Consider the following 15,990-nt stretch of genomic DNA (forward strand, 5'->3'; position numbering starts at 1 on the left):
ACAGAGGCCTGTGGATCTCTGGATGTAGTCTCTATTTGGTTGAATTTTCTGGTAGTTTGCACCTCAATGACTCCCTGGTCCGATGTTGGTTCCTGGGTGTACCGGTAAGTACCCCTGACAACAGGTGTCGTTAGCAAGCTAGGGAATGTTGAACTCAGTCAAAATTCCAAAAGCAAAACTGTATAAAGTATGACTGTATTTTACCCATAAGGATTCAAGCAATGGGACGTGCCTTTGCAATAAAAAGATGTTCTTTAATGTTGTTTGCTCATTATTTTAACAATGCCCATCCCTAGTCATGAAAAAATATTATGTAGGATTTGCGTGTGAAATGACAGAAAATGCATTTCAGAAATATAAATGGGTTTCCCACAAAGATTATACAGCTGAAAAAGCAACAGTTTTCTTTTTTTGGCAATTATTAGTCAGCAAGCAACCTAGTTTCCACACTAATCAAAAATTGCAACTGCAACGTTTTTAAAAAAACTTACCTGTCCATTTTGTGTGTGCATCCGAGTATCCTAAGCAATTGGCTAATTCCAAGATCCAATGCTGTTATTAGCTGATGCAGCTAAATCTCTAATGGGCAGAATTTGTGATTGTGGTACTGGAGCATTTGAGATGACATAATTAGCAGGAAAAAGAAGGAGAGAAAAAACCCCCCACAAAATCACCCACATGTAGGGCTTTATTGAGTGGATGTGTGAAGTTGTTCGTGAATTCTGTCTGTGTACACAAGGTCAGAAGGTACAGAATTAATGTTCATAAGAGTTGGGAGCCTGTGGTCATTGTGATTATTTCTGCAAGAAACTCTGAAAAGTGCCAAAGTCTCTGTGCTGTATTGATTTGTGGCATGTCATCCCAGCAAACCGTAATTTTGTGGGATGGCATACCTGCCATCCCAATTTCTTTATTGTGGTGTGGCAAAGTGTTTGCTACTTAAGAGATTCAATGACTCAGTCAAAAATTACTGCACATAATATCTACATTTAATAAAGTTTAATAAAGAGGGACATGACATCATGTACATGTAATACTCATAGGTACAGAGGGGCATAATATAGGTTGAAGCAGATATGAAAATGTCTTCGTCTATGTAAGAGGATAAATTATTTTAGATTGCAGAAATTGTTTTAGCAGAAATGGAATACATCAACATAAAAAAGCTAAAACATAATAACTGATAATATAATTTAAAAATATTATTATAAATCTTTCTGTTCATGTATATAAAATATATTTAGCACATGCAATACTAACTCGACCTCTACAGACTTCTGCCACTAAGAAAGATGTCTTCCACGGTTAAGACACTGGATATGCGCAGCCAATCAGAACGCATTTTAAATAAACAGCAAGGACAGCCATTCAATAAGACAGCACGGTTTTAAAGAGGTAGTGAAGCAATTTGATGGCAGAGGAGAGGTGGTTTACCGGAAGCTAGTTAACGCAGAGGGTTTCAGTAAGACAGTTATTTTCTCTACACCGCTTGATCTGTAAATGTGAAACGGGAGGATATTCATGCTTCTGAGACCACAAACATATCAAACAGGTAAACGATCTGTTTATTATTTAATCTCAAAACGACTAACAACAGAGGCATTTCGCTGTATTGGTATGTTCAAATTGGCTCCATTACGTTATGGATGATGCACCGGGCGACAAGAAAGCGAATGGCTTTTTATTATAGCGTTACTGTGGCAACATTAGTGGGATAAAATGTGCTCGTGCTTCAAAACAAAAATGACACTTTCGATAATTGTTAGCCCACGCACCCTTGTACCCTCAGCATTATGTCAAAATAAAACCGTAGATGGGGTAGAAAAGCTAGCTATACACCTATATTAATAATTTGTTCCACATGACCATGCTGCTGTAATGAAATAGGCTACTGTAGGCTACAATGGACATGCACAAATTACTGACTCCATAACCAACAAATGTGGTCACTTTGCAATCCATGTAGATAAAAATCACAGCTTAACTTTCTAAATTTAAGGCATAGAATTATAAACTGTGACTTTGTGTAGTTGTTGTACTCTTTATTAGGTAGCAAGTATATTGAGGTCCTGGTGCACCTTTATGTTTGTGTTGTCAAGCTCTGCTCCATACGTATTTGCATAACATAATCCTTCTCTTGAAAGCCCCATTGCACTTTCATTGTCATTTCAACTGTGTGATGCCATGTCTTGCTTCTACAAAGGTGAGTCATGTCCACACATCATTTCTGACATCACTTTTGCAGCAACATAGAAGGCAAAGCCTGTGCTGTGTCTTCGCAAAGCAATGTACTGCACACACCACTGTTGAAATATTGATACAATAGCTTGCATGGATTTTCTTAAAATATCTGGATGTCACACACTGCCTGCTGTGCACTCAGGTGAACCCGTCTCCTTCTCATTTTCCTATTGATCTCAAATGACCGGAGCCACTGTTGGGGTGCCTCTGCTGTAGGTGTCATTTACAATATGTGTGTGTGTGTGTGTGTGTGTGTGTGTAGGACGGCGGTGACATGACTCTGACAAGAGGATCCTTCACGTACTCCAGTGGCGAAGAGTACCATGGGGAATGGAAGGAAGGCAAGCCGTTTATGTACAGTGCTTTTCAGTGTCCAGGTCTAGATGACTGGATAGGCCTGTGCACCCCACATTTTAATAAGCTAAAGGAAATGCACCACAGGTTCTTGCCAAAAAAAGTCAAAAGAATACATAAAGTATGGCAAGGCTGCCCAGCCCTATTCTTTCGTTGACCTGCTAATTAGTAGAAAACCTACAGATCGGTGATGATAGATCCGGCAACAGGGTTGGCCAGCCCTGACATAGGTATATCTAAAATTATTGCAGTGTAAATTTAAAGGCATACAAATTATTAATACTGAACCAGCACACATATTTAATTAGGTTATTGAATCTAAGCATGTGCTATGCTGTACAAAGGCCAATGCCATAAAAAACATTGTTTGTAATGTCGAGTTAAATATTAATCATTGGTTAGCTGTAATACTTATAGCAACTGTGCAGTTTTTTCAAAGGCAGATACTTACAGTGCCTGCTAAAGCATGGGAACCATGGAGTGAAATTTGTACAGAAAGTCAGCTTTTATTTCATGGCATTTACCCGGAAATGTTTTCCCATTTTACAGAAACAGCTGTTTTTGTGTAGAGTGCCCAATTTTTAGGCAGTGACACATTCTGGAGTGTGTTCCAAAACAACATTTGCCTTCATTCTTTGTTTAGCTTGAATAGGTTTATGTGTTATAGCTATTGGTTATTAGGGATAATCTGCCATGTAAAAACACCAGAAGTGGTGGGGGTGTAACCCTGAGCCATGTTGTCTTTTCATGTGACTAAAAAGACCCCACCAGAACTGAATGCATCCAATCATGAAACACAGCAAACAAATGTGTATCCTTGTAGGGATAATTGCACGCATTCAAGTCGCAGTATCACACATTACTGGTATGTAAGCATTGCCATGCATATTTATTGTATAGTAATCAAAGATAATGTTTCAGTTTGTGAGTACCCTGGTCAGTGTTACACTATGCTACTGTTATTGTGCTAGGGCTAGGCACACATCAATCAGTAAATCTGCGCAGTTTTTAAATCACTGGACCCTGAAAGTCAGCTGGAGGCTAAGCCCCTATCATGGACCATAATTAAAAACAGCCAAATACATTCCATGCATTTTTATACCAGTCGGCCTCTAGTCTGAAAACCTTTCAGACTAGGCAAAGGGTTACAGTTATAAGCCCTGACAGATGGAATGCTAAATTCAGCCAACCTTTTGAGGCAGCATAAAATAAAAACCCTGAATCCTAATACACAAACTTTTATGCAGATGGGAGGTACCATTCTTTTTTAGTTCCAAATGTGATCTACCATCAGCATGTTAGGAGTAGTAAGGTTAAATGTCTGAAAAGGGTCTGTCGTGATACGTATGTTTAATTTTATTGAAACATGTTTGAAATGTTAGCCTCAAGTCCCTTTCAAAGTTAGCACTGTTTGAATGTACTTCATGGATTTCTCCCCCCAAAAAAGTTGTTAATGCTTTTCCTCCCCACTTTGAATTTGGCTTTAATTGCAATTAAAAAGTTTATTGGAAGTCTGTCCAATCATTTTGCAAATGGGGGGTGGGAAGGAGGTGGAGTTAAATTGAGTGACATCTTACCTACCATAGGTAGCCTAATACCATTGGCCTGTAGTGTAATTAAAATAGGCACTAAAGCTGCAGGAAATATGGCAAAGAAAAAGGCATTAGAAACTTAGTAAACATTGTGGCAAGGTTATTCCTTGTGAGAAATTGCAAAGAAGCTTGATTTCCAGGGGCAGTGGTCAGTTCCCACTCAGAAGGGTCCTGCTGATGCACAGTAATACGCCATGTAATTGCTGAATCTTCATTCATACATGATCTGAAACACCTAGTTTGACAGTTTGATCCAACTTAATTTGCATATAGAATACTTTATGCAAATGAATGGACACACTATTCTACCCACCCCAGGACACATTTTTCTAAATTGTGTAGTAGGCAGAGACAGGCTGCAATTATTCTTTAACAGGTTGCGCCACCCAACACCGCTGCTTTCAGCTTGTTTTTACCAGCCAAAATCACAATAGCTTTCTCTTTTAAATGATTACTTTGAACTTTGTATATTTGTATATACAGGAAGGCACAGAAATACTAGCACCCTTGATGAAAATGTGGAAAACGAACAATACAGATTATAAGCTATATTGTATGCTAACGCATATAGGACATCTACACTCTTATTTAAATGATTGAGTAATACTGTTTTTTCTTCAGTAATATAGGTGTCAAAAGTATTGCCATCTCAAAATATTTTCAATAAAATCAAACAAAGTTATATCTGCAATAAAATTCTGCTTCTTGAAGGTAAGCTCAGTCTTAAGGACTGTATAATTGGCCTTCCAAGACTTTCAGTTTCTCCCTTTTTCACATCATCAACAAGACTGATTCAAGACCAATGTAAAAATGTCTAGGTTAGTCTGAGATGAGACCAAGATTTTCAAACTGATCTCTAGATCGGTCCTAAAGGTGGGAGGTAAATACTCCACAAATGTGAGAATTTAGGATCAATTGTAAGATTAATCTGTTTGGGAAAATATTAGAGGATTACAAAATAGCAAGACGTATATCTTAACAAAATAACAAGATCGCAATATAAAAAATAGCAATGTAACAACAAAATGCTATATCAATCATCTTTCTCATTTTCTACACTAACAGAGTTCCTTTAGGTTTTGTTCCATAATGCTCAGCTTGTGTGTATGTTGCAGGTCGGAGGCATGGCCTAGGACAGCTGAAGTTCTCCGATGGTACATGCTACACCGGGCAGTTTGAGAACGGGCTGTTCAATGGCTGTGGAGTTCTGGTGTTTCCTGACGGCTCAAGGTAAGGCCACAGCTCTTCAGACCTCAAATCCACCTGATCTGAAGATGCAGTGTTAGGCATGCCAGGGATGTTGAGCTTAGACATGTTCAGATTCCCAGATAGCTGTATGCAGAAGTGTTTTATGTCTTGAATTTGTACATTCAGCATAGACCTGAGTTGATGTAATTGCTTTGAAAATGTAGATTATGTCCCACTGCACTGCTTTCACCTTAAAGTGAAAAGGTGTAAACTCAGCACACACAACTTTCCATCCATTAAGGTTAGAATTTTAAAACAGTATACATTTTTACACTTGCATTTTGGGAGCGCACAGAAAAGAAGCATATGCTCTTCTCTGACACAATGTCAGCCATGGCTTTCACACTGCAGTTTGCACCTAACGTTCTTAGATGGCGCAGAAACATAGCTATTGATATGTAGCAAAGCTAACCTAGCATTCCCAAACAAACAAAAAATGCATAACACACGGAGCAGGGTTCTAATGGAGGCGCTCTGCCTTGTGGCAAACACCTAAAAATAAGACTCTTACGAGAGAAATAAAAGATAGAAAAAACGTAAATGCCTGCTTCTCCCTGCTTTCCGTGTCACACAGGTACGAGGGTGAGTTTGTGCAGGGGAAGTTCCAGGGTGTAGGTGTCTTCAGTCGATTTGATGGGATGAAGTTTGAAGGGGAGTTCAAAAGTGGTCGCGTGGAAGGATATGGTAAGACAGCTGCCGTTATCTGGATATGTGACTTTCAGAAATAAATGTGTAATTCACTGGATCACTTTTCTCTTGCTCTCTTGCCATTTCAGATCATGAGAGTATGCCTCTTACATTGCCAAAAATTATATTGGGTCTGCAAAGTGACCGTATTAAAGAACTTATTTTCAGTGTCATGGTATGACCAAAAGCTAAGCTGTTTCAGTGACCACTGTCATAACATTGGAGTGTAACTTATTTGTTAAATTACAAAACCAAATAGTCACGTTTTGACTTGATCAGTAACCACAAATGCTCCAGGGCCACCCACATCACAAATCTACACTTAAATGAATCATATCTGATAAACACTCCACAAGTTCACACCCTGAGCATTCAGAAGACTTCTCTGCTGCTTGCAATGTAATTTTTATGCTAATCAGCTCTTCCTTTAAGCTCAGGGCAATAAAACAAAATATGCATTATTGGCATTACTACAAGCTAGCTAGCATACTTCTTTCATTGTCATGAGGTACACGCAAAATGCAATGAAATATGCAATATGCTAGGCAGTGAGGTCTGTTTGTACAGTATGAAGCCAAATCTTGTGAATTAAATTTCTATGCCTTGGCTCTCACTGTACTTTTATATTTGAAATAATTAACCTTAAACGGGGTCTAAAATTAGACATTTTCCCAATCTGGTCATAGTAAAAAAATATAATTATGGCAAGTCAGGTATTAAAATACCTTCTGCAAAGTTTTATTTTGTCTGGAAAGTCACATGATATGAAATAGGTTTCAGTCAGTAGCTCAACCCGTTCCCTCAGTGCAGCAACATGTGTAATACAGGCTCACTTCCAGGGCCTCTCTTCTTGGGTTGGCTTGGGTTCACTTCTTAATGCTTGGTGTCGGATCTGGTCCAGGTCTGCTGACTTTCCCGGACGGAGCGCACGGCATTCCGCGGAACGAAGGTGTATTCGAGAACAACAAGCTGCTGAGGCGGGAGAAGTGCCAGGCGGTCGTGCAGCGGGCACAAGGCTCGGCGTCCACTGCCCGTGGGCTCTCTGTATGACCAGCAGAGTTCGCTGCTCACAGCTGGGGGGCACTCAGGGATGGATGACAGGGTAGCACCCCTCCCCCTCTCCTCACCCCTCTCATACCCCAACCTCCACCCCTGTCCCAACCATGTTGGGCTGGTGCTCTTCTCCACACATCTTCTGTCTGCCTCTCAGTGAGTAACATTATTTTTTGCGCTAAGAAATTAGCGCTGCCTTTGATTCATTACAGGCTGTACTGTATCCCTCTGGGACTATCTTGCACTTCGCACTGCTCTTCTACACACACACAAACATACACACCAGAGTAGGAGTCAAAACCAGACCTCTCAAGACCCGAACCCAGAGGTAACCTTAGACCCCCTAAGTCTAAGATCCAGACCAAGACCAGACTTACCACGTCTTGACAAGACCATGGAATGGAAACATTGTCCTTACATTGTCCTTTTATTTTACATAAAATACAAGGAGGACAATAGCAATAGCTATTGCAGCAGTATAAAATGAACACTTACCCGGCATAGGCTAATGCCATTTTGAAATTGGGCTTTCAAGACCTTCATGTTATTTATGCTGAAACCGATCTTAGTTAAATAAGCCTGGCTACCACAGTCAACACCAGGCAGTATTATTTCTTATGCTAATTCAGATAGCTAGTTTATATTCTGCTAATCTCAAACATTGTTTTGAAGCTGTCTAGAGGTTGAATTTATGTGTGGGGAAAAAAGAGCTATGCTTTTACAGTTATGCTTTATGATGTTGTCCAACTAAAGCCTTTCCCAAGTAGGAAAGTTGAATGAATGAAGCTGGATAATGCTACACAGATTGGGCAGTGAAACTGTCTTTTAAGAACACTGACGTGAACAGTGAAGTTGAATGTTAGCGAATGTTAACCTGCACTGACGAGTCACGTTTCTGTTGTAGTTGGGCTATCTAACGGGCTAAACCTAGCTAGTCAACAAACTCAGTAATCAGTAAATTTCCTGTTCAAGTAATGTTATAAGTTCATCAACATACCTCGTGAAAGAGGAGGTTGTACCTCGGAAATTGCTGAACTACGTCTTACAAATTTTGCAAGTTTGCACAGTCCTCTTCAAAGTTTTTGAACATGAATTTCACAATGTTCGGCTCCAAAATTTCATTAGAAAACTGAAACAAGATCCAGTTTATTGTATTGTAGTAATGTTTACAGCAGGTAGTCAGATACAAGTAATGTGCCTAGGAAGTTTCCAGTAGGCTTGCATCAAAGAAAGGTCTATCTAGCAAGCCAGTTTTAAGACTTTGCAAAGGATATGTAATATTTAGAAGGCTAACATACACCATCAGTTAGTCTGATAAGAACAGAAAGAGCTACAACTTTAGCTACAACTACAACAAATATTTAGAATGTAGCTTTCTTCTTTAGCTTGCTTCAATGATAGCTTTGGTACAATTGTTATGTAGCTATCTGACTAGCTATGATAATCTAGCTATCATGCAGATATTCATGATTGTATTCAGTTAAATCTTCAGTTAGTACACATATATTAACTTAGATATTTTGGGGGGCCATTAGGCAAACAGTTGCTGTTCATTCTTTTTCCACCATGTTACTAGGCAGCCATGGTGCAGACAGCTCCAATATGCAACAAAATAAACTTGCAATAAAGTGACTTCTGCAAAGCAGCAACGTTATGGCACAGACTAGTGGTGGAGTGGAGTGATTATTATCTTGAGCATGCTGCAGAGAGAGAATTTGGTCTTGTCTGAGACCATGGTCTTGCTCAAAGACCACGACCCAGATCAAGACTTTGAGGGTTGAGACCAAGATCCAGACCAAAGACCATGTTTATGTGGTCTCAACAGGTCTTGAGACAAAGACCATTTACATTACATTACAGGCATTTGGCAGACGCTCTTATCCAGAGCGACGTACAACAGTGTATGAGATAAACACTCCATCTCTGATACACACACTCAGACATATTAACGCATGTGCATGTGTGCACAAACACACAGCAGGGCTTTGCTCCTTTCTTGTTTTTTATGTCATTGAATCACAGAATCGCCTCTCACTCTGCTGGGGTGTGTGCATGAGGAAAGGGAAACATGGCTGATATTATTACAGGACTTCAAGGCTGGAGTGTTAAAAATCTCTTCTATGAAGCAGCTTGGGCCTGGAAGGCTGGAGAGGCTGCAGGCTTGTTCACCACCTAAATTAGCTAACCGTCGTCCTAAAAATGATTCTGCTTGCCGAAAAAACTCTGAGCCGGGCTTTTAGTTACAGTATGGAACACAAAATACCCTCCAAATAAATGTATCCATAAACTACACTAAATATGGTAGATGCATAGGTTGCTTTGCAGGTGGATTGCTCTTGAATTTCAGTCCTTTGGGATGGGGGAATTTGATATCGACATTTAGAAAAGATCCTCTCTCAAGGGTGTAGGAGGCATGCACCATACATAAAAAAGTAGAGGCGGAACAAAGCCATATTACATATGAAATGCATGCATAAATGCACATACATATTTCAAATACATGCATTTGTTATACTAGCCATCCCTGATTCTGAGAGCGTGGGTGGTTTTAAAGAGCTGTAAATGAATGGTACTAGGCTGCAGCCCTCCAAGAGGGCAGTTTGTTAGCCTTGGAAACAAAGCAAGAAGGGTGAGTGGAGACATTGTTGTCTACCACTTGGTCAGTTGTCAGTTCTCAACCCCCAGTGTCTCAGAATGAGATGCAGCAAGGGGAGGACATGCACTTTCTGGTCGAGGTACAGTGGCAACTATCCATTTTATGTGCAATAAAACTGGTTAGGTCTCAGTAAAATTGCATCATTGTACAGATAGGAAAAAAAATATACTAGTGTATCTGTAAACTTTCAAATATGTGCATTAGAAATGGTGCCCATCCCTGAATTCTTGAATTTCATTACAACCTGGGATGCAATTATTGTGTGGGAATGGATGTTTTTTGGGAATATATGCAGTTTTCTGAGGAAGTCTGTTGACAGATTTCATTATATTTGGACTGATTTGACCTGAATGGCTTCAGAGTGGTCAGACGCTGTACCTTCCTGAGAAAATAAATGTACGTAAAAACTAAAGTGAACACTGCATTTTAGAACAAGTGGATTTCTCACCTTGTAAGGATCTTTTTCTTACGGTATTGTTAATGTATTAGTTACCTATTTAAAGTGTTCATCATGAAAAGGAGGCTTGCTTAACTAATCGTAAGCTGTGAGTTGTAGAGCCTTGTCCATTTGTCACGTTTCACTTTTTGCCTTAATCTTGTGTTGAATTGTTTTAAGAGTGTACCGCATTAGTGTGGTATCTCAGAATACAAGAAGTGTGCATCTGTCTCCTAGCCTTCAGGTGAAGAAAAATAGATGGCTATGTAATGGCCAATTTCAGTGAGGTTAAGGAATATAATATAGTTTGAAGTTAGGCTTGACATTTTACTTTACCAAACTTTTCTGTATGATGAGATATCACCGGACATGAAGGATATGTCTTATTTTATAACTTTGGCTCTGAGACACTGACACTTTGTAGGACTGGGGATGAGTTCAAAAGGAAAAATTCACAGGTGCACAGTGTTTTACAAGAGCACTCACGAGAAGTGAAGCTTGGAGCTCACGGTTGTGGTATGTGTTTAAATTAGATCTCAACTTCACGTCCCAGCATCACATCCGTGAAATGTCTGTTTTGCCTGTCAAAGTACATGTCACCGTTTCTCAATTTAAATGTTCCTTGTGGAATGTATCATAATTGTTTATAGGGCAATAAGGAACTCTGTTATTCTTTTTCACTTTGCAATTTTTGGTGATTTCTCTTTGTCTAATCTAATGTATTGTCAGGATTTACACTATAGGGAATCACTATTCAGTCTCACTTCTTTCATTTTCACATATTGTGTGAAAGTTTGAGCATTCCTGGTCAAAGAGTATGCTGCAATAAATTAACAGAAGGTGAACTGACCTCTATATTGTTTCAAAACTAACCATTACATTATTATGTTAATTTAAATACATGACTACTATTTGTTTTAATTTATTAAAGATAAAGGCTGCAAATGATTTAATTAAGCTAATGATCCCAAGAATAACTCAAAATCAACCATGAAATAGTAACAGGAAAGAAAGGGGAGCTCTTAACCATGCAGTGCATGCAAGGGCAAATTGCAAATATTTCTGAGCTTGAAGAGCTGCAAGGAAGAATAGGAAGACTTACCCGAATACAGAAGTTGTTTGTAAGTGATTGTATATTTGTCAAAGTATATAACCACAAAGTATAACAGGTATTACGTAACTGGCAGGGTGCCAAAACTTTTACACAGGTCATGTTCAATTTGATTTTCAATTGAATTGATCTGTAATAAATGCAAACAAATAGTAATCATGCAGTACAATCTGCAGAAAAGATGTCATGTTTATCTTTGTACTACAGTATGTTGAAGGCAACTTCTGTTCACTTGTAAAATTCATTGTAATGTACACCTTGACAAGGGGTGCCTAAACGTTTGCATCCATCTAAACATTTAAAGGTTGTCCAGATTGCTGTAGAGATGCATGTTTTTGTGGGAATCTAATGTTTAAGATATTGAGCTCAGAGTTTTTGGATGTTTCTCAGGTTTTGTGAGATTACTGTAGTCATACAGTAAGAAGTATGTGCAGTAGTTACAATGTTGTGAGAAATTCTTGCTAGCAGCATCAGGGCTCAAAACAGAGCCAGTCTATGAGGCTCTCATGTGCTGTGGAGGTGGAATAGAAAGGGTGCATGTGAAACAGAAAAAAAGTATTGAAAATAATATTCACATAACACTGCCCCCCTAACTGACAAAGGTTTAGGATATGTAATGGAAAATATTGGCAAAGTTGTTGAAAATCTTCCGGAACCACAGAGTGTTTATTAAATTAACTAAAAGACCCCATGTGCAGCAATGAGAAATTGTTGAAATAACATATGCAACTGTAGCAACAGTAACAAGTGCTTGAAGTTTAAAATATAATCCATGGGCAGTTGCTGCTAGTAACAAATAGGAGTATAATGTGTTGATAGTCTGGTGCATTTAACCACTTCAGCCCATCATGGAAAGAAACGCCATGCTTTTTGCCTTTAACAGAACGTTGTTATAAACAGAGCATGCTCAAATCCCATTACTAAAGTAATTAAACACAGTTAGCACGTGTCCGTTTTTATTTCTTTAAAGTTTGTTTTGGTACAACATATTGTACATTTTGAGGTTTGAGTCTTTGATGGGGCACGGCAACATTACTGTCATGGGAGAAGGACTGCTTGGCATCAACACTACTGACAGAGGCCATCATCTGATTGCTACAACTGACAAGGACAGGAATTTTGATCCTAGCGCATTCAAAAATCTGTATACATTGTACACTTTTTCGCTCTCAGCATTGCGCAATATAGGTAAAATGCTGAGGCCTACACAAATCACACTGTAGGCTGCTTTAAGGTTGACAGATAGCATCCAAAACTGCTGAAAAATTTAAGAAAGTACTGAAAATGAGAAATTGCGGAAATGGCGCAGAATCTGCGATACCTGCGGCTTCTGTGACAGACACCCCACCATAGCCATAATATACACCTAATGCATGGAAGGCTAGTAAACTCACATCCATAACCAAAGATTTTAACCACTATTATAGTTTTAATTGTAATAATTTACACATTAACCCATATAGTCCAACAAAAATGTTTTTTTGGATATCTGGTCCTTACCATGAAATGTTTTTTTTCCGTTGTTAGAAATGACCTACATCAAAATAGTAAATCGGAGACAGCTTGAAAAAAGACAGTATACTTGTTTTCATAAAAACTTGGACTTGGCCTGGATTCAATCAACACAATTGTCTTTAAATGATTTACAAATAAATTCAAAAATATTTTTCCTTCACTGGCTCAGTTTTGCAAGTTCATTTTAAAAAAGTGAAAGCTTGCAAATGATGATGTTTTTAATTTAAGGGCAGATGGTGACGGAATACGGCCAAACATATACAAAAGAAGGAATCGTGAATGTGTGAAAACTTTGAAAAGTAGTGCATCATCTTCTTAACCCCTAATATCAAGTCCCGAATTCAACTGATATTTGTCTTTACCTTTGACTTATCAATGTTCAACACAATGTTGACTAAACCCAGGCCCAAATTTCCAGAAATGTATTATTCCATTATGTTCTGTAAAGCATATTGTAGAAAGGTGCTGAATAAATAATGTCATTATTATTACAATTCAGGTATTTTGAACTGTGGCCTCGTTAGCATACAATGGAATTTGCCAAACAGGCTTCTTTCCTCCTCTGAGCGGAAGTCTGGGTTTATAGACTACACTTTACCCCCCCTTACAAAATACATTTCCATGGAGACCTTTTTTTTTTGGTTTGCTTTTATCTCAAAGCCAAAGACTCTCAACTGGGCAACGGTCAACAATAACAAAATAGGGAAGTACTTTTTGGTATGCCTCTGATTGTACCTCTCAGTTAAGGGTTCAATGCAAAGGTTTCAATCTGTTGTGCTGAGGATAATATTTAGTACTCCTGAGCTGTTCATGTTTACAGGTTTGCTTTTTCTCATTTCCTCTTTTAGCTGAACCTTGTTAATCATATCAGCTAAAGAAGCCTGTCTCTCCCAAAAGCTTTAACGGTGTGAGGAATATAAAGAAATGCTGCTATTAACCTATTGCCTATGGAAGATTGGAGAAACTGTGTTTATGGCACAAGAACAATTCCAAGGATTTCTAATTTTGTGCAACTCAACCTGACTCAAAGGCACATTGTGAAATCCTTCCGAGAGAGAGAGCAAAAAAGGAAACTATTTAGAGACATCACTTTTAGATCTGGTTTAGATTCATTTTGCTTTCATCTAACAAACAACCACTTGTTAAGGGCTGACCAGTATTCCATGACCTCCTTTTGCCTACAAGAATAGTATCTGTACATTTACACAATAATACACTACAGTAGCCTAAGTGGATTTTTAGTTCATTACATTGCATTATTACTGAGGTGCAGTTTGTACCTGGGATATTTCCTGTCATTCATGTGTTTATGTCTTGTCTCCACTTGTCTGTGGGGGAAACACATTTAAAAATGTAAAAAACCAAGGTCACTACTACATCTAGGTCACTCCAGGTACTATATTTGAATCTTAACAAATTGTACCCACGGGCCATGATAATAAGGTTTAAAGGTAATTCCTACATTGAAAAGCAAGAAAAACAATCGTATGTCTTAATTTGTTGGGTTCTGAAATCAGCTGAGATTCTGTGCTGATGTGTGCACCACTGAAAAGATACTGAGGGTCTCTATGCACTTTTGAGGGAGGGAGGTTGAGTCTTCTGAATGAGTGATTTTCAGTCAAAACATTCTCTGTAAATTCTCTACATCCATAGAAAAAAAGAAGGTTGTGGACCTTCCTGCACTTTCCATAAGGCCCAGAAATATAGCGGCCATTGCTTTTCTGTATGGATGGGTCAGATTGCCAAGTTGTTGATCCAAAAGAATGCCACTTTTGTCTTTTCTCCTTGGGTTATGAGGCATGTCAAGGCCTTAAATCTTTTCAAGCGAGGAGCAAGGGACAACCTTGATGTTAATGGGTTACTGCATTAATTCCTTTCTATTTCTTTACATGCACCACAGTGCCCTCATGTGGGTGACTCATATTAATACAATATTGTAATGGACCAATGTTGGTCAGCCTATCTAGCGGGAAAAATGTTCTGTGAGACTGTGAAGTATTTGCAGCTTGCTTTGTAGCTTCTACACTGCTGAATCATGAGAAAATGACAATAAACTCTGAATGCTGACATGTTGTGATTGTTCTTTGTGTTGCATGAAATTATATGAGCATTTTGAAGCTTTGGAGACCTTAGTCGTGATCACAATAACTTTGACACATCCTTTTTCTACCCTGCCCTCTACGATTTATCTTAAGGTCATCTTTTGGTTCTTTTGTTAGCAGTAATCATTTCTATCAAAATCTGTATTGTGCCCTTTTTAGAAAATGTTTGAACAAGTCCCAAAACTGTATATTGTTCATAAAATGTAAACATTTGTAATTCCCAGGTGACCTTGAGAAACACCTAATTTCAGCCAAATTGTGCATATATTCAAAACAAACATTTGTAACCCATCAGAGACACTGCACTGCCCATGCCTCTAAATCACAAACACACCATGGAGCCTACATCACTAAATTATAGATATACCACAGTGCACACATCACTAAATCAGATGCACCACACTGCACATAACTAAATCACACATAGAAGGCTTGAGTTGATGGCTGTCAATGATGCCATTTAAATAAATTGTAATAAATGTGTGGCAGCCTGGGAAAACCTTTCACATAGGCCATTTTTTTAGTTATTCAGATTTTTAAATTCTATGAATCCTTCTGAACAATATGTATATCAACAATAATACATAAATGCAATTAAAATACCATAGTATGGTCAATTAGGTAGCATTGTATTAATATATAGCTAAATATGTAAAAGCTAAAATGTACTAAAATTGCCAATGTTGTGCAAAAACAACAAGCCAATAAAAAAATCAATCTTTAGACTAAACAGAATGGTCTTAAATATAATAACAAATTAACGCAGTTACAGTGGAACAGTATATGAAATAATGAACTGTTGTATAAAAGCACAGCACATTCTGTAGCTAAAGACAAAGGCAGCCATCTGTTAGAATAAGCAATAGTGATAAATGACACCACGAAAGAACAATATGAATCTACCAAAAGAACAATGTGATATCTGATGCATTTAAAATAATTTTAACAATCAATAACACAATTAGAATGGAACACTATGTTAGATTTTGAACTAC

The 15,990-nt window shown here is 38.3% G+C and overlaps 1 protein-coding gene across 1 annotated transcript; it reads left to right on the forward strand.

The window, feature by feature from the left end:
• The first annotated feature begins 1,398 nt into the window (after positions 1 to 1,398).
• Positions 1,399 to 14,960, forward strand: morn4 (MORN repeat containing 4). The gene is made up of 5 exons (XM_064317200.1): positions 1,399 to 1,552; positions 2,504 to 2,582; positions 5,303 to 5,417; positions 6,010 to 6,119; positions 7,024 to 14,960. The coding sequence occupies exons 2-5, from the start codon at positions 2,516 to 2,518 to the stop codon at positions 7,170 to 7,172; spliced, it is 441 nt and encodes a 146-aa protein (XP_064173270.1). The 5' UTR covers positions 1,399 to 1,552; positions 2,504 to 2,515; the 3' UTR covers positions 7,173 to 14,960.
• The last annotated feature ends 1,030 nt before the right edge of the window (positions 14,961 to 15,990 follow it).

Source organism: Anguilla rostrata, chromosome 18 (assembly GCF_018555375.3).
Source record: "Anguilla rostrata isolate EN2019 chromosome 18, ASM1855537v3, whole genome shotgun sequence".
Taxonomy (NCBI): Eukaryota; Metazoa; Chordata; class Actinopteri; order Anguilliformes; family Anguillidae; genus Anguilla; species Anguilla rostrata.

Coding starts and splice junctions, on each gene's coding strand:
- morn4 (XM_064317200.1), top strand. CDS start 2,516: ATGACTCTGACAAGAGGATCCTTCACGTACTCCAGTGGCGAAGAGTAC. Junction 5,418..6,009: donor GTGTTTCCTGACGGCTCAAG/GTAAGGCCACAG, acceptor CGTGTCACACAG/GTACGAGGGTGAGTTTGTGC. Junction 6,120..7,023: donor TGGTCGCGTGGAAGGATATG/GTAAGACAGCTG, acceptor GATCTGGTCCAG/GTCTGCTGACTTTCCCGGAC.